The 25448-nt window shown below is 42.9% G+C and overlaps 1 protein-coding gene across 1 annotated transcript in view; it reads right to left on the bottom strand.

The window, feature by feature from the left end:
* The window catches only part of sdk1a (sidekick cell adhesion molecule 1a), a 513213-nt gene that overhangs the window by 319171 nt on the left and 168594 nt on the right, over nt 1–25448 (bottom strand). Inside the window, 1 exon segment of the mRNA XM_055651028.1 lies at nt 2198–2357. Coding sequence (XP_055507003.1) covers nt 2198–2357 — 160 coding nt within the window.

The raw sequence follows: 25448 nt of genomic DNA, 5'->3' as shown, positions 1-25448 counted from the left end.
CTAATGTACAGATGATTAGTGGTCAGCATGGACTCAGTGGGCCGAAGAGCCTGTTTCCACGCTGTAGCTCTAAAACTAAAACTACAGGTGCACAACCTTTTATCCGAAGATCCAAATAACGAAAACCTCCGAATAGCGGACATTTTTTTCGGTCCTTGAAGAAAGGTCCTTGAAAACGTTCACCGGGGGCGGCCCGCAGAGGTGACAACGGAACCTCCGGTCGGTCCTCGAAGAAAGGGGAACTAAATCCCCATTCATAAAAGAGAAGGTGAGGGTATATTGCGCGGGAGGGTTAATAATTGACAATATGCTGCTACCTGCCCGCTGAATTAAAAAGTTCCCACGGTAGACTCACGATACACAGTGTATCGTGAGTCTTGCATGGAAACTTTTTAACTCAGCGTGCAGGGAGCAGCAGATTGTCGCTCCCTTCAGTTTCACCCCACCTACACCCCTCTGCTTCCCGGCCATGTGTGTGACCCCTTCCCTCCCCTCTCCAGCTCCCCGCTCATTGCACCGGCGCGGGGGCTTTGTACTGTCTTCACGTCGGCGATGGCAGCAGGTCAGTGCAGTCACCGGAGACGTCAGGACCAATTGGACGTCGACCACCAGGCCCACCACAAGCACGGAGATCCCAGAGACCCACAGCCAACAGCAGCCCAGCCCAGCCCCGCTCCAACTACAGAGGAACCTGGGTTGCGGATGACGGGGCGCAGCTCGGGGCATCGTAGGGGCCCATCGGGGAGCGGGTTCCTGTTGGTCCTGACGTCTCCGGCCACCTGCTATCCTCTGGGAACTGTACCGCCCTTGCAGGAGAGTGGGGTTGTTTGCAGTTGCAGAGGGAGGGGGCAAGGGCGGTACAGTTCCCAGTCTCAGCTCCAGTCCAGGGGGGTGGCCAGAGACGTCAGGACCAACGGGACAGCGACCCCCAGGCCCACTGCAAGCACGGAGATCCCAGAGACCCACAGCCAGCAGCAACTCCAGCCCAGCCCCGCTCCAACTCCAGAGGAACACGTAGGGGCAGAAGCTGATGGTGTGCAAGGTACGTCTTGTTCTTGGGGTGGCGCAGCTCGGGCTGTGGGCAAACTGTCACTTGTCGCCGTGGCGGCCCATCGGGGAGAGGATTCTGGAGTTGGAGGGGGAGGGGGGTATTGTGCTGTTTGATCCCCCCCTACTATCCCAGGGACAGGGAGACACAGCGGCTTTTTAGACTGGTGGGCAATCACTTCCAAAGTTCTGCCCACACAGTCAGTACACCTCTCCTACACTGCATTTCATACAAACATTTATTCTGCAAGAAAAACTACATTGAAGACTCAAACTCGCGACCGAGTAACTGCCAGGATCGAGGCGCAATCTCGCGACCTAGCTCGGGGATTCAAGAATCCCCGAGCTAGGCGGCCTAAGGGCATGTAGGGTGACATGAGTGCGAGAGGTGATTCGGGATTCCGGGATCAAGGCGCAAACTCGCGACCTTGCGGATATGAGCCGAGCACTCTACCACTGAGCCAGCCATTAAAATCTACGCTAAAATATTTCCATTCCGAAGACCGACAAATTCTGAATTACGAAAAGTGTCTGGTCCCAAGGCTTTCGGATAAAAGGTTGTGCACCTGTACTATGTGCTTCATTCAACATCAGTTTATTTCTAGCTCAAGAGGTGTGAATAAATATAAAAAACAAACTTTTAAGAAATACACCAGTCAAATCTCTTTTATGCAGAAGAAATTATGGAATGCATCTTATGTTCATCAGGTGTTGCAAAATTATTTTTACCAAGTACTGTGTTCTGGAATTAAATTAGCTTCGAGAGAACATTTCTATTCTTAGAAGATTAAACCAAAGCAACCTTTTGAGGGTGCCACCAACATATTATACTTGAGCCAGAAAAATATTTGGTCAATCAGTCTGGCGTGAGAGGAAGGCTGGGATTCTTTCCATTTTCCGTTACAGGGTGTTGGTCAAAAACCCTCAGATGGGCACTAGTGAAGTTCACTCTCAATTCATCATCCTGACTTCAAAGTTATACTAATTATTTTGTGCCAAAGTACATCATCATAAAATCGTTTTTGCACCAAATTCCAACCAATAATAAAGCTATCCAATAAACAAGTATAAATACAATTATCAGACATTGTTTAAATATGACATAATCGATGTATTGATTATTTGAGTTAAAGCACACTCCTTTCATTACCTGTATTCCCTTGAAAATGCTGTGATCGCTGTATCATTTCGGAACCACTTAAACTCAAGGGGCCAACTTCCCTCTGCTAGGCAAGTTAAGACCAGACGATTTCCCTCCAGGTGAACTTGTGGTGGCCCTGGTTCAGTCTTAAAATATGGTGGAACATCCTCTGAAAGAGAGAATGGACATACAATAAACTTATACAGCTGCAGAAAAAAATACATTTTTTTTATTACAAACATGTTGCATCCACTGCAGTTCGACTGCTCTCCAGCAGAACCCATTTTAGTGGATTTCATTACACTCTTAATAATACAATAAAACTGCAAGCAATTTTAAACAGATATATATCTCACCTGCCTATTGTTATTGTACATACATGGTGATAAGACTGATGAATGTACCATATTCTATGAGGTACACTGTTGCGCTCCGAAGAATGAATGACAAAACTACTGCACTCACATTTTGAAATAGCTCCATGTTCTCACAATCTTATTTTGTTTCAGTCACAGTTGTGTAAATTACTTCCCACAAATTCTATTCACCCCCACCCCTTCTTCCTGCACTCCTTGTTGCAAAATATTGCAGTTCTTCCTCCAGCCTTCACCAACGATAACAAGAACATTTACTGCCGTAGCATTGAGGAAGAGCAAACAAAAATACAGGATGTACAAAATTCACAGGCAGAGAATATTAGATATGTACATGAGGAACACAAATGCTTTGCCCGAAGGCTCATCGGTCGGTGGGATCGGGAATCCGCCCGAAGGCTTGCAGACGGTGTAACTGGGAGGGAGTTGGAGATGTCGGATGTGAATAAAACATGTTTAAGACATCAAACAGGGTTATGCTGGTATAAAACCATGGGGTCAGGTAAGAAGTGTATCGGGATCTTCAATTCAGCACATTTGAGCTCTGCCCTTGTGTTGAATGAATCAGTGGAGGGACAGATCATATTTCATCATTCATAGTAATCCAATTACGTTTTGTATACATCTAACCTTATATATTGCCATAAAACAAGTATTCCGTTTTTTTTACAAGCAGTGTTATTTCACGTCATCCAGAATTCCATTGTCAACATATTACTTTAATTTCTTTTCAACCACTCGTTCCACACGAGATTTACTGGCACAGTTTTCAATCATACCAAATCTTCTGCCACACCATCAGCCTTTGGAAGAACAAGGTGGTGGTGTTCCCATTCTTTAGCTGTTTTTGTCCATCTAGCTTGCAGAAGTTGTGGATCTGGAAAGTGCCGGCAAAGTTTCCTGGTACAGATTTTGAATGTAGTCTCTGCCCCTCCCCTGCCATTAGCTTAAACTGAACCAGAGGGTTTACAGCATTATATTTCTATTTGTTTTCATATATTCTCCATCAGAAGAGCCATCTATATTTGCTCTGTAACATCACTTGCACCTGCCAGCTTCTTTTTGTGTTATCTGGCATATTTTCAAATGACAAGACTGAACATTCTACAATTCCACACTTTCTTGTGCCTTTTTTCTCTTTGGAGGACATACTCAAAAGCTGCTGCCTTGATTGCACCCATCATAATTTCACTACGAAGGTAGACACAAAAAGCTGGAGTAACTCAACAGAACAGGCAGCATCTCTGGAAAAATGGAAAAGGGGACGTTTCGGGTCGAGACCTGAAACATCAACAATTCCTCTTCTCCAGAGATGCTGCCTGATCTGCTGAGTTACTCCAGCTTTTTTTGCGTCTATCTTCAGTTTAAACCAACATCTGCAGTTCCTTCCTACACGTAATTTCTCTTCGCTTCACTTGTGGTCTATCCTTCCATGCGCATCTATGAAGCTGCTGGACATTTCTAATCCATGGCACAAGAGTTGCTTTAAATTGTTATTCAAACAAATGCAACAAAACTATGTTTACTGCAAATAGCCACAAATTGGAAAAATAAGTAAGTGAACAATTGATACGTTCCAGTAATCAGAAAACCGAGAGAATCATTGCTTCTACTTTAAAATGTGTTTCATCTTGCACATCAGTGATCTGTGCATTATGTAAAAGCTGCTTGGTTATCAATTTTCGCATTGCCATTTCAAAGTAAAAGATGGATTTCTACACAGATTGGTTTAAAGAAAATAAATCATGTATCAAATTTGGTACAAGTGCAATAAATTATTTTTAAATTACCAGGGTGACAAAGCGATGTTCACAAATCTGCCATGACATCCACTAATTGTTTTTGACAGGATCCCAGGAGCTATGAAAGGAAGTAATTAATGTTCATTGAAATCCAATAACTTTCTTAAATTATGGCAACAGACTCCCATATACAGATGGAAAATGTGGCACAAATATGGTTTTCCAAATGTCCACAAATGAATTCTGTATCAGATGTGGCATAATCTTAGATCTCATTCATAAGGATGTACAATATCCAACGCCATGGGTGGAGAAACTTTACCAACGAGCAGCAGAACACAGTAAAGAGGGAGGAATGCACTCAAAGGAACTGTCTACAGGCATCACTTCAGCCAAGTTCAGAGCTTTATTACCGAGAGACAAGGAGGCAAACTACCTTTGCAGTAATACTGTAATAACACAAAGCACAGGACATTTAACACCCTCCTGAAAAACTCATAAAGTTGAAAACATGAGTACTAATTTTTAATGAGTTTGTATTTCCAAATGAGGCGAGAGGAGTTCTTGAGAGATTTTCATAAATGCTGTGAAATCCATAGCATGGATGAACTCTTTTAAGTATGCCTGCTCCCCCTTTAACCTGGAAAACAGCACCTGATAAACACAGACTCTTCAGAGCAGTACTCAGTTCTTTCCTTTGGATGTCAGATTTGGAAATGTGAGGCTCATTATATATCTGAATAAAAAAAACATCCTGGGAGCAGGTTTGTCATCTGCCCAATGTTGCTTAGTTCATGTTTGAGTCTCAGACTTTTACTTTTCATTCAATTCCAACTACCTATGATTCAGGGACAAACATCCCCAGCAAATTTCAGCTGATCCCATAATGTACACAGAATACATTGACATTTCTATGTACCGTGTTATTAACAAGAGATTTTTGGGGACCATTAAAAAAACCCCATTAAATGTAAACTCAGCATGTATTGCAACCCCATCAATGATGGGAAATCTGCATTTAGAGGGAAGATAGGTCAGAGATAGGACACCAGCCTGCTCACCTTGACTTCCCAATCCACAGTTCCTTCATGAGCAGCCACTTATCAGATGGTTAAAATGCCAAATGTAATGCATGGTTTTTATAGAGACTTTAATGCATCTCAGAATTACAAATGTTCCCGAACACACATCATTCAGTGAGGATTATTGCTTCATTTTGATTGAGGTACGAGTCCCGGAGAAACAAACTTGCACACTGGGTCAGATCTTTCAAGGTATAAGACATTGCAATGATTAAGTTTATCTTGCTGAATTTTAGGTCAGCTTGTTGAATGAGAAATAATTGTGCAAGACAGAATTACTGGGCCAAATATATTAACACATCCATTGGTCTGGAGATAAAATAGGCAAACCCTGCAGGTCTACTCTGAAGCAATCATAATTGCCACAATGGGGAAAAATATAGATTAAAATTAATTCCCCATTTCAGTTCCTGGTATAGTTCACTTACACCAGAATAATCAAGTCTTTGGCCATAACTCTATTCTCTTTATAACCATGATTACAAAGAATGATTTTGGAGAGTATTTTAAAATGTACATCATTACCATGTAAGGTCAGAAATCTGGGACGAAGGCAGAATGGGCAGAGCAATGTGCCCATGGTTCATGTCCGGAAAAAACAGCCCAACAATTGATAACAAAGTGTGAATGGAATAGCATGTGCAGCACTGACCAATCATACACATTAAAGCTAATTTATGACCTGATTCATAACTTGCTCTTTCAGATGAATAATAATCAGTCCACTGCTATAGACAAATCAATTTTGATATGAAGTGTTAGGAACAAGTGCAAATTAAACCAAATGTTCAAATAATACTGAGATTAAAATTTATTAAGCCAGCATAATTACAATAGATAATAGGTGAAGGAGTAGGCCCTTCATGCCAGCACCGCCATTCACTGTGATCATGGATGAACATCCAAAATCAGTATCCTGTTCCTCCCATCTCCCCATATCCCCTGACTCCGCTATCTTTAAGAGCTCTATCTAACTCTCTCATGAAAGCATCCAGAGAACTGGCTCCACTGCCTTCTGAGGCAGAGAATTCCACAGATTCACAGCCCTCTGTGTGAACATTTTTTTCCTCATTTCATCTAAATGGCTTACCCCTTATTCTTGAACTGTGGCCCCTGGTTCTGGACTCCCCCAACATTGGGAACATGTTTCCTGCCTCCAGCATGTCCAAACCCTTAATAATCTTATATGTTTCAATAAGATTCCCTCTCGTCCTTCTAAATTCCAGAGTATACAAGCCCAACTGCTCCATTCTATCAACATATGACTATCCCGCCATCCCGGGAATTAACCTTAATCAGATTATAGCTCAGTAGCAGAGGGATTAGAAAGATCCTTGAGGGTAGTGCTTTCAGCTACATCAGGTCCTTCTTAAAAATGTCAACAGACATTAGCATTGCTTTGTGTAGGAAGGAACTGCAAATGATGGTTTAAATCATAGACGCAAAATGCTGGAGTAACTCAGCGAAACTGGCAGCATCTCTGGAGAGAAGGAATGGGTGACATTTCGGGTCGAGACCCTTCTTCAGACTGATGTCATGAGAGTGGGAGGTACATCGATAACGAAGTTTATAGATAAGGAAGTGTAAGGTGTGAAAACAGGACAGAGGAAATGGAGATCAAGGAAAATGTAGAATAGGTCATTGTTAGTTGGGAGAAGGTAACAACAAAGCAAACAGAGATAAAATGTAGTCAAACAAGTACTGGGAAGTAAGTACTGGTCGGAGAACTGGGAAGTAAGAGGGGATGGAGAGAGAGGGAAAGCAAGGGTTACTTGAAGTTAGAGACGTCAATGTTCATACTACTGGGGTGTAAGCTGCCAAAGCGAAACATGATGTGCTGTTCCTTCAATTTGCATTGGGCCTCACTCTGACAATGGAGGATGCTCAGGACATAAATCTATGTACCTCCCACTCCACTGATATCAGTCTGAAGAAGGGTCTCGACCCGAAACGTCACCCATTCCTTCGCTCCAGAGATGCTGTCTGTCCCGCTGAGTTACTCCAGCATTTTGTAATAGCACTACTTTGACTGCTCACCTTATCTTCAAAGCAAAGCATCCATCATACATTTTTCAATGACAAACCACAGATGTCTCACTTTACTTATGTATCTTCCTTGATCCTCTCTATGAAAGAAATACCAGGAAGATCAATGATTACCAAAACATTGAAACAAAAAGGAAGTGGTAAAAAAGATACGTGTAAAATAATAATATATTAAAATAATAAATGAAAAGGAAATCACACTTGACAAATTAGTTCACAGTTCCTTGAGGTTGTAACGTAGAATAGATGAAAGCAAACCAGATATAGTATATTTGGACCTTAAGGCCTTCAATACCACACAAGAGGTTATCAAATAACAAGCTCCAGACAACTTACCCCGAGGCGTTTACCACCGTAGGCGGGGACATCAACAAAGCCAACCTGAAGAAATCGCTCCCTAACTTCCACCAACATGTCTCCTGCAGCACCAGAGGATCAAACACCCTTGACCACTGCTACACGACCATCAAAGACGCCTATCGCTCTATCCCTCTCCCTTACTTCGGAAAATCCGACCATTCAGCGATGCTGCTTCTTCCTGCCTACAGGCAGCAATTGAAGAGAGAACTCTCAGTGAGGACTGCACAGAGCTGGTCAGGAGAGGCAGAGGAACTCCAGGATAGCTTGGAGTCTGTAGACTGGGCAATGTTCAAGGGCTCGGCAATGGACCTGAATGAATACACCACAGTCGTTACAGACTTCATAAGGAAATATGTGGAGGACTGCGTTCCAACAAAAACCTTCCGAGTGTTTCCTAACCAGAAGCCTTGGATGAACCAGGAGATCCGCATTCTTCAGCAGTCTAGATCCCGGGCATTCAGGTCTGGCGATGCAGAGGTCTATAAGAAGTTCAGATACGACCTTGGTAAGGCTATCAAAAAGGCCAAAAGGGACCTGCTCTAAGCTGGAGGATGAGACGGATGTTTGGCAACTGTGGCAGGGCTTGAATGCCATCACCTCCTGCAAGGCGAAATCAGGAGGCAGCTCAAACGACAGCGAAGCATCACTCCCTGACGAGCTCAATGCGTTCTACGCACGCTTTGATAGGGGGAACACTGATGTGCCTTCCCGAGCCCCCATTTGTCCCGACGGTATTACAGTCACAGTCACAGAGACCAACATCAGAAGATCTATCAGGGGGATGAACACTCGGAAAGCGTCTGGACCTGGTGGTATACCTGGTCGAGTTCTCAAGACCTGTGCAGACCAACTGGTGGGAGTTTTTGCAGACATTTTCAACCTCTCACTTCTGAGGTCTGAGTTTCCCCACCTGCTTTAAGAGGCATCAATAATACCGGTGCCCAAGAAGAGCAAGGTGATATGCCTCAATGACTATCGACTAGGGGCACTAACGTCTGTGGTGATGAAGTGCTTTGAGAGGTTGGTTATGGTGCACATCAACTCCTACCTCGACAAGAACCTCGACCCACTACAGTTCGCATACCGCCACAACGGAGGATGCAAATTCACTGGCTCTCCACTCCGCATTGGATCACATGGACAATAAAAACACTTACGTCAGGCTGTTGTTTATAGACTACAGCTTGGCTTTTAATACCATCATCCCCACCAAGCTGGTTACTAAGCTCACAGAACTGGGCCTCTACGCATCCCTCTGCAATTAGATCCTCGACTTCCTCATCCACAGACCACAGTCTGTTCGGATTGGAGGAACCACTTCATCCTCAGTATCAAGGCTGCGTGCTCAGCCCCCTGCATTCCTCACTCTATACCCATAACTGTGCAGCCGGACATAATGCGAACACCATCTTCAAGTTCGCCGACGACACTACTGTTGTTGGACGAATCACAGATGGGAACGAGTCTGAGTATAGAAGGATGAGGACCCACAATCCTGTTCATAGCAATGGGACGATGGTGGAGAGGGTCAATAACTTCAAATTCCTGAGCGTGTATATTTCCAAAGATCTTTCCTGAACCCAGCACACCGATGCAATTATAAAGAAGGCACATCAGCGACACTACTTCCTGAGAAGATTACGGAGATTCGGCATGTCGAAGAGGATTCTCCTAAACTTCTACAGGTGCACGGTAGAGAGCATTCTGACTGGTTGCATCGTGGCCTGGTTCGGCAACTTGAACGTCCAGGAGCGAAAAAGACTGCAAAAAGTTGTGACCACTGCCCAGTCCATCAACGGCTTTGACCTCCCCACCGTCGCAGGGGTCTATCGTAGTCGCTGCCTCAAAAAGGCAGCCAAAATCATCAAGGACCCACACCATCCTGGCCACGCACTCATCTCACCATTGCCATCAGGAAGAAGGTACAGGAGCCTGAAAACTGTAACATCCAGGTACAGGAACAGCTTCTTTCCCACAGCCAACATACTATTAAACACAACAACGAATAAGCTCTGATCTCTGAACTGCAAAAGACTATTATTATTGCACTATATTTGTTATTTATTGAACTTTTTTCTCCTCTTCCCCCGCTATATACAATGTTTACATATTCACATCTTCTGTTGTGCTGCAGCAAGTAAGAATTTCATTGTCCCATCCAGGACATATGACAATAAAACACTCTTGACTTGACTTGACCACTTAAAATGCATTGGATTGGAGCAATATACTAATATAGACTGAAAATTAGTGCATAGATAGAATAAAGCAGGTTATTTTCAGTTGGGATCAGTGATCCATTTTAAGTGATCAAGGCAACTATAAAACATACCATTATTTGAAAGTATATAAAATTATAGAAAGATAAACCAAAGAGAATGTTCACAAAGGCAGCAAGTTTGTTGATGATATAAAGAAGGGTGGCAGCATGAGTTACAAGTTTCTGCAGCCCAGTAAAATATCCTTCCCTCATCCAATCTGTTTAGTGCTCGCCTCTCATTATTCTAAGTTCCAGTGAATATAAATCAAATCAAGTCAATTCAATCACTCCTCATATGACTGTGTTGCCAGAATTAGGTCTTTGGAATCTTCACTGCACTTTCTCTGTGGCAGGTATATTGTTTCTTAGGCGAGGAGACAAAAGGTGTACACAATGTTCCTTGACAACCATTGAAGGGTTCTTTAATGGGTACAACACTGATGCTGCTGCCTCTCGATGGGTCACTGATGCTTGGGTCTCGACCCAAAACGACGCCTATTTCCTTCGCTCCACAGATGCTGCCTCGCCCGCTGAGTTTCTCCAGTATTTTTGTCTACCTTAGGTGAATTTTAAAATCAGTGAAAATGCAATTTCACTCTTTTTTTTTTGTCGAGGAAAGGAGATATGGTGTCAATGTTTCAGTCTTGTAAAGAAACAAGGTGCTGTGTAATACAGATAACGTTTGAGTACACTGACAGTCAGTTTAGACAAGATAAAAATAGGAATTCTGTATTTTGAAGATCTAACGGCTCATTTATAGAGAATTTAATTTGTTCAAGTTATCAGCCTCCTGACATACAACCAGAGGATTGTGAAAGCAAGTAGGGATTCACTGTGGTCTATGCGACAAGCTTGTTCACCCTGGTCCTTTTTGTGTTTTATTTATTGTAAGCTGCAATACCCGGCACTAATCTCAATTTCAGTCTTTCAGTCTAAGAAAATAAACAATGGTGTAATGATAAAATGTCAGCCTGCCTGCAATGAATGTATTTAAGAAGGAACTGCAGATGCTGGAAAATCGAAGGTAGACAAAAATGCTGGAGAAACTCAGCGGGTGCAGCAGCATCTATGGAGCGAAGGAAATAGGCAAAGTTTCGTCCCGAAACGTTAGAGAAACGCTGAGTTTCTCCAGCATTTTTGTCCACCTGCAATGAATGCAGATCTCAGCATTTGAAACACTTTATGTGATAATGCTTATAATTCATTCGCCAGATCACACTTCTGAACTATCTTGGAGACATTGGAACCCCGATTTGATTGCTCCAACCAAAAAAAGAATCAAAATGCGAGATGATTAACTTCAATTTAATTAGTATGTAGTTTCAGAGATACAAAATGATACCACTTCCTGCATTTGAGATACATTGGGATGACAAATACAGACAGAAAACAATTGAATTTGGTTACTCTTAAGACTTTGACTTGCAGACAAAAAAGGAACCTGTTCACCAATTACCCAACTGAAAGAACTTAATCATTAAACAGTTTTTTTGGCAGCAAACAACACTGTTACTGGTATGAGTCGTGGCTTGAATCCAAATCTGTCAAATTCACAGCTATCTTTATTCCATAAAATGACCAATAAAATAAACAAAAAAAATCTGTTTCCTGATCTCTGTCATCAGTAGGCTGTGGGCCGAGCATCGAAAAAGCATCTAGAATGTAACTTTCGTGACCCATGTTTGGTATCTACCTGAAATTTAGCACAGATTTACATAAAATATCATTAAGAAGGAACACTGTAACTATCCGCCACCGCCATCGGTTGCCCCTGTGCCGAAGGATACCGTGGCTGGCCGGCCGGCCAGAGCACTGCGGCAGTGGTGAGTGAGTTGCTGCCATAATCTCCGACCCTCTCCTTCTCAACGCTCCTACCCTCTCCGCAACTTTACCTCTGGCGGCACAGCCAAGTTTGCTCCTTTGTGCACACCAGGCCGTGCTGACCGGGTTTCACCGGCTCCTGAACCCGTCTAATTAATGGGCGAGGCCAATCCTGTGCATTCCCCACTGACTGCCTGTTACTTTCCTCTGGTAAACACACTTGCTGGAGTAACTCAAGCAGCATCCCTGGAGAAAATGGATAGGCGACGTTTCGGGTCCAGACCCCTCTTCAGTTTCAGAGTGAGGGGAGAGAGAAACTAAAGATATCCGTGTCTCTCAGTCTGAAGAAGGGACTCAACCCCAAACATAACCTATTCCTTTTCTGAGATGCTGCCTGTCCCGCTGAGCTACTCCAGCATCGTGCGTACCAGAGGAAAGTAACTTTGTTTTAGATACTTTGCACGAACCAGTGTCCAGGATCGCTGGACTCAGATGCAGCAGCATCTATGGAGCGAAGGAAATAGGCAACGTTTCGGGCCGAAACCCTTCTTCAGAGTAAGTACAAGGCTGTTCATTAAGGGGAGCTTAGCAGCAAGGACTAACAATCACTGCCCCCGGGATGCAGACTCCCCAAACGGAATATGAGGTGCTGTTCCTCCAATCGGTGCTGCTCGCTGTGGCCATGGAGGAGGAGACCCAGGACAGAGAGGTCAGATCTCGGAGAAAGTGCTGAGCCCAGCTCGCCCCGGCGAAACGATCCCAATAGCTTGGTCTCACCGATATAGATCTGCTGACATCTAGAGCAGCGGACGCAATAGATTAAAGATAAACCTCTGCACACCTAAAAAAGGAGTTGAACAAGTTTGCATCTGCTAGAAAGTACCAGTGGAGGGGGTGGATCGTTAGGGTTGACAAGGGAGTTATGGAGGGATAGGTCACCTCCCTTCAAAACTAGCGTTTTTTTTGTTGATAGTACTTGCACAGTATGGTAATTCAGAATACCGGATAGGTATTCCTTCAGGAGCTAACACTTCGAGCTGAACCGTATCCAATGCCGAGCTGATAACTATCTTACAAGGGCAAAACGTTTTGTTGGATTTTTATTGTTCCAAGATGACATATCAAACGATGAAAAACTGTCACCATTTCAAGCTTCAAAAGATCATTAAAAGAAACCAAAATGAGGTGGATCAATAACAGCTTGGTTCATGAATGTATTTGGGGCTTTACTGGGAATGGGATTGACTGTACACTGTTTCAGGTGACTGAAATCTATTCCCATGATTCAGATGTAACCAGACAAGCAGTCATCTATCAGAGGTTTTTATCTGGTACATTTTGTAGGTTTATTGGTTTAAACACCATCAAAATTCCAGTGCACACACCAAGGAGTGTGATCTTTGCCAAATCTGTTAGCTGCTAAAGAGGTCAAAATAGGTCCAAAATGTCAACATCACACTGTGTGGCTTGATTTTCCCATGGCTTGAGTTCATCTTAGTTTTTGGTAGTAAGCAGGTCATCTATCAGAGGTTTTTACATTACATTGTTGGTTTATTGGTTTAAACACAAAAATCCCAGTGCACACACCAAGGAGTGTGATCTTTGCCAAATCTGTTAGCTGCTAAAGAGGTCAAAATAGGTCCAAAATGTCAACATCAATGTGGCTTGATTTTGGCTTGAGTTCTTAGTAGAAGACTCAAAGCACATACAGAGAATGTCTGGAGCTAGTTTAATCGCTGATTGTCATCTCAAATGCCAGATAATACTTGGCCAAAGGCAGCACCCCATCTTTATGTTCAGTGCTTCCACCAGATGATCCAAACGCAAATTGTTGCTTGAGAACAAATGCAGCGTCAATGTAATTTTAGGCTTTCAAAGATAAACTTTCCAATTAATATGATATACAACAATTCAAGATCATGCTGCAGCAGCTGTGCAGAGGCCAGAACATATCGGGAGATTTTCTGGGACAGTTTAACAATACTTTGCCAACAAGAGTTGAGAAGATTTTTTTTCCGGAACTCCTCAGAGGACCTCACTTCAAGTGTTGTTACATATTACCTCATATGGTAATCAGAAGGGAATGTGAGTCATTGACACCTTTCTGGATGTCTTCCAATGACGGGAAGTATGGGAGGGAGGAGGATTCAAAGCCAGTTAAAACAGCAGGCGAGCCAAAGGAGAGTGAGTTGGCATTCTAATCTGCTCTGTGCACTGAGCATACCCACTCCTCGGTATCTCCAGCGCTGCATCTGATAACATAAATGGCTGCTCCTGGCACTTCGCTGGGTCACACTGCAACAATTTTGCAGCCAGAGTTCTCCTTTGCTGGAAATTGGTTCAAGAATTATGTATACACTATGTATACAATTAGCGGCCACCAACGGCACTGACAAAGTTACAAAGCACGCCGGCTTCTCCTTCTTCCAGCACTTATTTTGTTTTAATTCAGATTTTAATTGTTTGAAGTTTATTTTCATTTACACTTTTAACAGCTATGTTCACCATTTTCCCAAACGTCTAGTTTTATACTGTTCATTTAATTAAATCTGAAAGAAACTCGAGCAAGTTGTGCAATAGGTTACCAATTTATCCTACTGCTGACCAAATCAATCTCCAAGGCTCAAGACATAACAATCCAATTTCATCGAGGTTCCGCTGAAAGATCAAATCTTCCAGAACTGTGTTTTTCTGCACCACATCACTGGGTATGTTTACTCAGTGAATTCTCGTGTAAGCACTTAAAATAAGTTCTCATAAGAGAGCCATGAATTATCCAAATTACTCTTATTCACTTAACACAAAAGCAGCCTTTCACCGAGTCGTAAGCTGTAAGAATTTTCAACCCATTTATGAAATTGTAATTTTTTTAATTTAATTTTTGTACTTGTGTAAATGTAAACTGCCTATGCATTCAACACTGGCAATAATTGACAGACAGCTGTATGATTGTGGACTCCTCTAAAACCATATTGGATATCACTGGTTTTCTATCAAGGTCGGAGAGAAGCAGCAGCCAGAAGCAACGAGAGCGAGTATTGGCTGGAAGTAGGTGAGTCCAAGGGAAAGACGATTTAAAAAGAGCGCCAAAGTCCCAGGTTCGAGTAGTTTACAAATTATCCCTAAAGTAGTTGATTAGGTAACAGATAAAGAAGTCCAGCTGTAGTCTTTACCTCAGCTTTGTTGAGGTGAAGTGCCTTGGTGAGTAAAGTGTGAGTCTTTGGCTTGATAGTCTTCGGTGAGGCTGAGGCAAGGAGGCTACACTTGATAGAAATTCGTCCACTGAAGAAATGGCAGGCAAGTTGGTGCAGTGGTTCCCTGCAGGATGTAGGAAGTCAGGGACACTGCTGACGCTTCTGGAAACTACACCTGTAGAAATTGTGTCCAGGTGCAGCTTCTGAATGAACGTGTTGGGGAATTGGAGAAGCAGCTGGATGACTTCAGGGCCATCCGGGAAACCAAGAGTTTCCAGGACAAGATCTTCAGTGGGGTTGGCACGCCAAGGATACAGAAAGAGTGAAGGTGGGTTACTGTGAGAAAGAAGAGTAAACGTGGAGTGCAGGAGACCCCTGTGGCTGTGCCTAATGAAAACAGGTTCACCCTCTTGGGAGCTGTCGGGGGGGGGCATGGGGAGGGGCATGTCTCCCCCATGCTTTGTGAGGTGTGGGACAATCCCCACCCCCCCCCATGTATTGTAATCCGGACTTTATCAGACGCTTTCTAAGGGCTGAATCGTCCCATTCGCAGGGCCTGTCAGCGCCCGCCGCGGCTTACAATCAAACTGTGGCATCGAGGCTCCCAATGTTGAAGCGTGGTGAAAGGCCACGAGAATGGGCCGATTGAAGCCCCACAAATCGGGGTGGATGGAGCTGCTGTTGCTGGAGTTCGGAGTCGGTCACCAACCAGGTCAGCTTCCGATGTCATCGTCCACAGGGCACACGGCCGAAGCCTCGCGTGCGTGTGCATGCATGCGGCCGTCAAGAAATTGTGCCCCCCCCCCCATGTTTTGATAGCGATAGCGATTTCCGTGCCTGCCTGAATTAATGGGAAGGAAAATTCGAGAAGGGATACGAGAATAATGTCAGGGCCAATAGTGTGAGAGGGGAGGTGAATACCAAAGTTAAGTGTAATAAGAAATAAAGTGGATGAGCTTGAGGCTCAGTTAGAAATTGGCAAGTACGATGTTGTGGGAATTACAGAGACATGGCTACGAGGACCAGGGCTGGGAACTGAATATTCAGGGATATACGTCCTATCAAAAAGACAGACAGGTGGGCAGAGGGGGTGGGGTAGCTCTGTTGGTGAGGAATGAAAAAGGTGATGCTACAGTGGTTATGGGAGATTTCAACATGCAGGTAGACTGGGAAAATCAGGTTGGTACTGGACCCCAAGATAGGGAGTTTGTGGAGTGCTTCCGAGATGAATTCTGAGAGCAGCTTGTTCTGGAGCCTAACAGGGAGAAGGTAATTCTGGATTAAGTGTTGTGTAATGATCCGGATTTGATAAAGGAACTCAAGGAAAAGGAGCCATTAGGAGGTAATGACCATAATATGATAAGTTTTAATCTACAATTTGCGAGGTAGAAGGGAAAATCAGAAGTGTCAGTATTACAGTTGAGCAAAGGGGACTATGGAGGCATGAGGGAGGAGGTGGCCAAAATTGACTGGAAAGAGACCCTAGCAGGGATGACAGTGGAACAACAATGGCAGATATTTCTGGGAATAATACAGAAGGCTCAGGATCAGTTCATTCCAAAGAAAGATTCTAAGGGGAGTAAGAGGCAACCAGGGAAGTCAAGGATAGTATTAAAATAAAAGAGAAGAAGTATAACATAGCAAAGATGAGCGGGAAGCCAGAAAATTGGGAAACTTTTAAATAGCACCAGAAGATAACTAAAAAGGCAATACGGGGAGAAAAGATGGGGTACAAAGGTAAGCTAGCCAAGAGCATAAAGGAGGATAGTAAAAGCTTCTTTGGGTATGTGAAGAGGAAAACATTAGTTAAGACAAATGTGGGTCCCTTGAAGACAGAAACAGGTGAATTTATTATGGGGAACAAGGAAATGGCAGACGAATTGAACTGGTACTTTGGATCTGTCTTTACTAAGGAAGACACAAACAATCTCCCAGATGTACTAGTGGCCAGAGGACCAAGGGTGATTGAAGAACTGAAGGAAATTCACATTAGGCAGGAAATGGTGTTGGGTAGATTGATGGGACTGAAGGTTGATAAATCCCCAGGGCCTGTTGGTCTGCATCCCAGGGTACTTAAGGAAGTGGCTCTAGTGGATGCATTGGTGATCATTTTCCAATGTTCTATAGATTCAGGATCAGTTCCTGTGGATTGGAGGGTAGCTAATGTTATCCCAATTTTATGAAAGGAGGGAGAGAGAAAACAGGGAATTATAGACCAGTTAGCCTGACACAGATGTTGGAGTCAATTATAAAAGATGAAATAGCAGCACATTTGGGTTGCAGTAACAGGATCGGTCCGAGTCAGCATGGATTTACGAAGGGGAAATCATGCTTGGCTAATTTTCTGGAATTTGAGGATGTAACCAGGAAACTGGACAAGGGAGAGCCAGTGGATGCAGTGTACCTGGATTTTCAGAAAGCCTTTGATAAGGCCCCACATAGGAATTTGGGGGCAAAATTAGAGCACTTGGTATTGGGGTTAGGGTACTGACATGAATATAAAATTGGTTGGCTGTCAGGAAACAAAGTGTAGGGATGAACGGGTCCCTTTCAGAATGGCAGGCAGTGACTAGTGGGGTACTGCAAGACTCGGTGTGGGGACCACAGCTATTTACAATAATGATTTAGATGAAGGGATTAAACGTAACAATAGCAAATTTGCAGAACATGAGGCAAATATGGAAAAGAGGAATATGAGGCAAATATGGGAACATCAGACAAACTGAAATGGAGTATTTTGGTCAGCAGGGACGAGTTGGGCCTCAAGATCTGTTTCTGTTGTATGTGTAGGAAGGAACTGCAAATGCTTGTTTATACCAAAGATATACACAAAGTGCTGGAGTAAATCAGCAGGTCAGGCTGCATCTCTGGAGAAAAAGGATAGGTGTCGTTTCAGGACTGAAGAAGCATTCCGACCCAAAACGTCACCCATCCTTTTTCTCCAGAGATGCTGCCTGACCCGCTGAGTTACTCCAGCACTTTGTGTATATCTGTGTAGCTTGAAAGGTTTCTTGAAAAAGAGATTCCACATCTTAGATTTTAGTATACAAATCGAGATACAGTGCCAAAACATATTAATTTGACATTAATAAATAGCTCATGACTACAGGAGTTCTGGATGGACTCAAGTTTATGAAGAACACAAAGTGAGAGGCAAACTAGAGGGAGTGCAATGGTGAAGATTTAAGGAGCATGTTAGTTGCAGAGGGCGCTGAGATGGAAATATGTGTCATAGTGAATGGCACTTAGAGATGGTCAAAAATAAAGTGATTAATTTACAATTCTTGCAGTTAGAGAAAATGACAGAGAAATGTTTGAATCCCATCATGGAAACTGGACAATTCAAATTCTGATATGATACCAGGTTTGTGAACAGCCTGGCATCGCCTCTGTTAATTGTCAGGGAGAAGCTTGAAAGCATTGGCACTGTATTAGTGATTGTGGCAAGTAGAAAACTAAGGTTTGATCTTCCAAGATTTAGTTGATAGGACGACTTCCTAACTGGTACTGTAAGTTGACATGTATTGTGGCAGTTTAAAAACAATGAAGGGATAAGGACAGCTGGAGGTGACGTAGACTTGGATATGAAAACTGAGACTGTTTTTGGACGATATTGCCGTGTAGAAGGCCAACAAGAAAAATTCCTTGGGAAACATCAGAGATTATGGGGTAAAAGAAAAATAAACTATTGGCTATAAATCTTTGGCTACAGATGGGTAAGAATGAAACCAGATGATTACAGCTCCACCCATCTGGTCCTCTAGTCACTGAAATGATGACTGTCTGTAATTACCACCCTAACATTGCCTGCTCACCAACTAAACTGTGTTTCCCCCAAAACCATTTACAGATATTCATACCAATAACTTTACTAATTATGTGAATTCCTATGGGTTTTTGAATGATCTTTCATGGCAGACCAATGAGCAGAGCTCTAAATCTTAATTGTGTTTGGCTGCAAAAACGAGGCTTAAGTTCATATAAAACCCTCGGAATATTAACTAACTCCGCACACACTTCTCTGTCTCAAATGGGATTACATTTTCCAGCATAAATGGAAATGTTGGATTGAAAGGTCTTTCAATTACTCAAGGGCAGGGAGGATTAGGTTTCTGGCGCAGCACAATTCTCTTCATAACTTAATATTTTCTATTAAAAAAGCAATATGCTCTAAGTGCTGTCCAATTTAATTCACAAAGTAAAAAAGATTTAATTCCCCTGCGGTGAACCGTACTATCTTATATAGCCAATAGGGTCATTATCATAACTACTCTGCAATATTTAAAGTACAACCTGACTCACATCCTTTGCTCTTATGCTACTGAGGTCTTCAGAACTGGAACAGAGGTGACATCTCTTGTTCTGTCAGATTGATAAGCATGAGAGTAAACATCTAAGATGTGGAATCTCTTTTTCAAGAAACCTTTCAAGCTACACTATATCTGCAACCTTCCAATGTACATAAGCAAAACTAGTAATACTTGCTTCTCAGGATGAATATTTTATAACAGATTTGTTGATTTTTATGGGCTGATCCTAAAACAGCAAATTATTAAACCATTCAAATATTAATTACATTACATGTATCAACAATTCATCATCCACGTGCCCTTGTTTGCAAGTCAGAGGGCTCACAGTTTAAGAATAAGGGGACTGAGATGAGAAAAATATTTTTCAGCCAGAGAGTTGTGAATCTGAGGAATTATCTGCCACAGAAGGCAGTGGAGGCCAATTCACAAGATGTATTCAAGAGAGAGTTACATATAGCTCTCAGGGCTGACAGAATGAAGGGAAATGGGGAAAAAGCAGGAACAGGGTACTGATTCTGGATGATCAGCCATGATCATATTAAATGGCGGTGTTGGCTCGAAGAGCCGAATGGCCTACCCTGCACCTACTTTCTATGTTTCTAAGTACGAGTGCACCACGTTATAAGGTGCATATGATATGTTGGTTTTTATTAGAAGATTTTAGTATACAAATCGAGATACAGTGCCAAAACATTTTGTTTTCACCATGTAGAAATTACAGCTGCGTTTATCCATAGTCCCCCCCCCCATTTCAGGGCACCATAATGTTTGGGACACATGGCTTCACAGGTGTTTGTAATTGCTCAGGTGTGTTTAGTTACCTCCTTAATGCAAATATAAGTAAGCTCTCAACACCTAGTCTTTCCTATTGTCTTTCCATCGCCTTTGGAAACTTTTATTGCTGTTTACCATGAGGACCAAAATTGTGCTAATGAAAGTCAAAGAGACCATTATGAGAATGAGAAACAAGAACAATAGTGTTAGAGACATCAGCCAAACCTTAGGCTTACCAAAATCCACTGTTTGGAACGTCATGAAGAAGAAAGGTGAAAGAAAGAAGAAGGTGAGCTTACTAATCGCAAAGATGCTGGCAGGCCAAGGAAGACCTCCACAGCTGATGACAGAAGAATTCTCTCTATAATAAAGAAAAAAACCAAAACACCTGTCCGACAGATCAGAAACATTCTTCAGGAGTCAGGTGTGGATTTGTCAATAATCACTGTCCGCAGAAGACTTCATGAACAGAAATACAGAGGCTACACTGCAAGATGCAAACCACTGGTTAGCCGCAAAAATAGGATGGCTAGGGTTACAATTTGCCAAGAAGTACTTAAAAGAGCAACCACAGTTCTGGAAAAAGGTCTTGTGGACAGATGAGACGAAAATTAACATATCAGAGTGATGGCAAGAGCAATGTATGGAGGAGAGAAGGAACTGCCCAAGATCCAAAGCATACCACCTCATCTGTGAAACACAGTGGTGGGGATGTTATGACCTGGGCATGTATGGCTGCTGAAGGTACTGGCTCACTTATCTTCATTGATGATACAACTGCTGATGGTAGTAGCATAATGAATTCTGAAGTGTATAGACACATCCTATCTGCTCAAGTTCAAACAAATGGCTCAAAACTCATTGGCCAGCAGTTCATTTTACAGCAAGACAATGATCCTAAACATACTGCTAAAGCAACAAAGGAGTTGACCAGTCAGGATATGACAGAGTGGGCAGTCTGATATGCTTGTAGGTGATCCCCGAGTAGTCTCAGACTTTCACCTTTCATAGTGCAACTGTGGAAGTCAAAAATGCAGAAAGGATAAGGCCTGTCCCACTATGGGGACCTTATGGCAAGTTTAGGAGACTGTCATGATCTTGTTGAATCGCCGAAAAGTGGGCATCCTTCGACTATGTAGAAGGCTAGCTTCGACTATCAACGAGTCATTGAAATGAGCAAAGGCAATATACTAAAGGGGCTGTCCCACTTGGGCGACCTAATCTGCGAGTTTAGAAGAGTGTCTTCGACCTTCAAACTCACAGCATGGTCGACACGTGGTCCTAGGAAGTCCTATGAGATCGCTGGAACTCTCCTTCATGTTCGAGGGAAGTTCCTGAACACTCGTGGACTCAGTGGAAAATATTTCAGCATGTTGAGTAAAATTTGGTTGGCATGGTTCTTTTTGACTCGTAGTGCAGTGGAGTGGGGTCGCTATTTAGTTACAGGCAGTCGAGGGTAGCCGTAGGCAATCTCCTTCGCTGACCGGGCATCGTGATTGGCTCATTGGAGTTTTCAGGACCAAGGAAAACCTACCGATAGGTAAAATACACGCTACACTTTATTATACTTCTTAAAAGTGTCTCCACTCCTTCTCCCCCCTTCTCTACCCTTATCTCTACATCTCTCCCCCTCTCTCCCTGCTCCCTCCACGCTCTCTAAAAGACTTACCGTACACTGTGGCAACCGTTTATCTTCCTCTTCATCATGCTTGTGGCGAGCGCAGTCTCCTAAACTCGCCAATATGGTCGTCATAGTGGGACAGGCTCTATAGACCAGCAAATTTCTATTGTCACAATTTGCCACAGATAAAAGAATAAGTCTAGGTAATTTTTGCAATGCATGTGCATTGATTAGCTCTGCTTGGAGTTCATGCTGTTTCATTATGGAAATTACACCGAGAGACTGGAATACATATTACAAATTCTAAATTCGCCAAGACCAGAGATGAGAAAGTAAACTTTGCATTTGAACAGGTAAATCGAAGAAAGGGTGTAATATAGAGAATGTAATTTGCTTTACTCTATTTATGCTCCACAAGTCATTCATTAATTATGAATAGTTTCCACAGGGAAAATACCAAATCTGCCCCTGTAACAGGTCAGTGACCTAGGATAAGGTGTGTGGTTTGGAGAAATATCAGCACAGTTCGAGCATAGAATTAAGTGTCATTGAAGTGCTTGAGGCAGAGACAATAATGTGCTTTGAAGGAACTTTGATAACAATTTAAGCACAAGACTATAAGGAAATAAGACACAATAAGATTACTTTTAACTGGATCTGGCAAACATCTGGTACTGCCTCACTGAGTTAAATGGTTTACCCAGAGCCTAAAATTAATTATGTTTAAGAGGGAACTGCAGATGCTGGAGAATCGAAGGTTACACAAAAAAGCTGGAGAAACTCAGCGGGTGCAGCAGCATCTATGGAGCGAAGGAAATAGGCAACGTTTCGGGTCTGAAGAAGGGTTTCGGCCCGAAACGTTGCCTATTTCCTTCGCTCCATAGATGCTGCTGCACCCACTGAGCTTCTCCAGCTTTTTTGTGTAACCTAAAATTAATTACCTTAGTTGGATATACAAAGGACAGTAAGCATTAAAATCCGGACGAAAGAACTAAAACATAAACCTCCTCCATGAAAGCAACCAGACACTGACCAGTGAAAATAAGAAATAGTCAAAAGCTACAAATGCAATTAATTTGAAAAAATACAGCCTTCAACACAAAATACCTTTTTCAATAATTTTGCAGGATTTCTAATGTTGGCCCACACATACTAAATTCAATAATTAAATTTATACTGCAACCTGTTTATATAATTAGGAAACCTCAACTTCTGTTTCTGCTCACAATCTCAGACATTACTTTAATCTTTAACATATTCACATGTATATTTGGCTGTCGCTTCTGCTTAACTTTAATTTCCCTATTCCCATTTGTTTTTGAATTAGAATTCTCTAATATTTTCAGCAATTCAATAAACCATAGATGCATAGATTTATGCTAAATAAAAATAATTAGTCACCAAATAGAATGAGTTACGAGTTTCAATCCAAAACGGCTAAGTGAATTTCAAGAAAATTGTCACTGAGAAATGGTAATTCCTCAATAATTGGATTATTAGAGAATGATTTGAAATACTGAAGATGGGAGTGGAAATATTAACATTGGCAACATTAAAATTTTCAACACTTCACACTTATAACTATTTCAGCTTTCAGACAAAAATAGGCAGAAAAAATAAATCACTGGTGCACAATTTTAATTCACTCATCAGAGGCATGAGAAATAGTCTTTAGCTGCATTTATATTCCCGAGTTTAGAGCCATTGAATTAATGGCTGCATAAAATAGGTTGCTGTAACTGCCTATACACTATTCAAATATCCATAAGCATAAATAGCTGCTTTGCTCTACATTTATGTCATTTAGGATTAGGGTTTAAACATAATCAGGGATGAGTAGAAACTAAACAGAAGAGGAATAATAAAATTAATGATGCACTGAGTCTCTTGCCCAGAGTAGGTGAATCAAAAACCAGATGACATAGGTTTAAGGTGAAGGGGGAAACGATTTAACAGGAATCTGAGGGGTAACTTTTTCACACAAAGGGTGGTGGGTGTATGGAACAAGCTGCCAAAGGAGGTAGTTGAGGCAGGGACTATTCCAACATGCAAGAAACAGTTAGATAAGTACATGGATAGGACAGGTTTGGAGTGATATGGACCAAATGCGAGCAGATCGGACTAGCGTAGCTGGGACATGTGGGCCGGTGTGGGCAAGTTGGGCCGATGGGCTTGTTCCGACCCTATATCACTCTATGACTCCATGAGGGAAAGATCAACAATTAAGAGGGACAGAGACAGGATTGGAGAGGGTGATACAAAATGGGAGTGGCAGGGTAGTAGATAGAGGGGGCACAACTGGAGGATGTTGTTGCTCTGAGTGATGATCAGGGAACCTCAGCCGTGAAACAAATTGACATCCAAGCATGAATGCAAAATGAAGAAAAGCACCTAAATCAACACCTACCTGGAAGACAATGGGCACAAAACACTCTACAGTAAAGATGCATTGCACATGACATCAAAAGGCACACTTTAAAATCAGGTGCACAAAATTCTGTTTGCATATCAAGCCCACAAATTACTTGGTCTCTTGAGACAGAAGTTGAGACCAAGCGCAGGCTCGGCGATCGTTTCGCTGAACACCTCCGCTCAGTCGTCTTAACCTACCTGATCTTCCGGTTGCTAAACACTTTAACTCCCCCTCCCATTTCCACACTGACCTTTCTGTCCTGGGATTCCTCCTTTGCAGAATGAGGCCCAGCGCAAATTGAACACCCCATATTTCGCTTGGGCAGCATACACCCCAGCGGTATGAAAATTGACTTCTTGTTTTCCCTCTCTTTCGATCCCTCCCCCTCCCACTTCTCCGAGCAGTCTGACTGTCCACGTTTACATTTTATGTTTGCTTTGTTCTTACCTTCTCCTAGCTAACAAGGATCTATTCTGCATTTTCCTTGTTCTCCATCCCATTTGTCTAATTTTCACACGTTACACTTCCTTATCTCTCTATCTCCCTCTCCCCTGACAGTCTGAAGAAGGGTCTCGACCCGAAACGTCACCCATTCCTTCTATCCAGAGATGCTACCTTTCCCGTAGAATTACTCCAGCATTTTGTGTCTACCTTCGGTTCAAACCAGCATCTGCAGCTCCTTCCTACACTGTACAGTATTCAGTTTAGACACCCTTGAGCTCATGCTGAAGAAGGCATTGTCTCCAATTAAAGACAACTTCTGTAATTTGTGGGCTCGATGTGTACACTGAATTTTGTGCACCTGATTTTAAAGTGTGCATTTTGATGTCATGAGCAATGCATCTTTACACATTCAGTACCCAAGTGAGGAGGTAGTTGAGGCTGGGACTATCCCATCGTTTAAGAAACAGTTAGACATGTACATGGAGAGGACAGGTCTGGAGAGATATGGACCAAGTACAAGCCAGTGGGACCAGTGTGGGGGCGCAGCTCGGGCTGTGACGTCTCCGGCCACCCCCTGTACAGGAGCTGAGACTACACTGTACCGCCCTTGCAGGTGAGCAGGAGAGTGGGGTTGTTTGCTGTTGCTGAGGGAGGGGGCAAGGGCGGTACAGTTCCCAGTCTCAGCTCCTGGCCAGGGGGGAGGCCGGAGACGTCAGGACGAACGGGACACCGACTGCAAGCACGGAGATCCCAGATACTCACAGCGGGCAGCAACTCTAGCCCAGCACCGTTCCAACTCCAGAGGAACCCGGGTTGCGG

This window comes from Leucoraja erinacea, chromosome 20 (genome assembly GCF_028641065.1).
Source record: "Leucoraja erinacea ecotype New England chromosome 20, Leri_hhj_1, whole genome shotgun sequence".
Classification (NCBI taxonomy): Eukaryota; Metazoa; Chordata; class Chondrichthyes; order Rajiformes; family Rajidae; genus Leucoraja; species Leucoraja erinaceus.
This window is presented reverse-complemented; position numbering and strand designations above follow the sequence as displayed.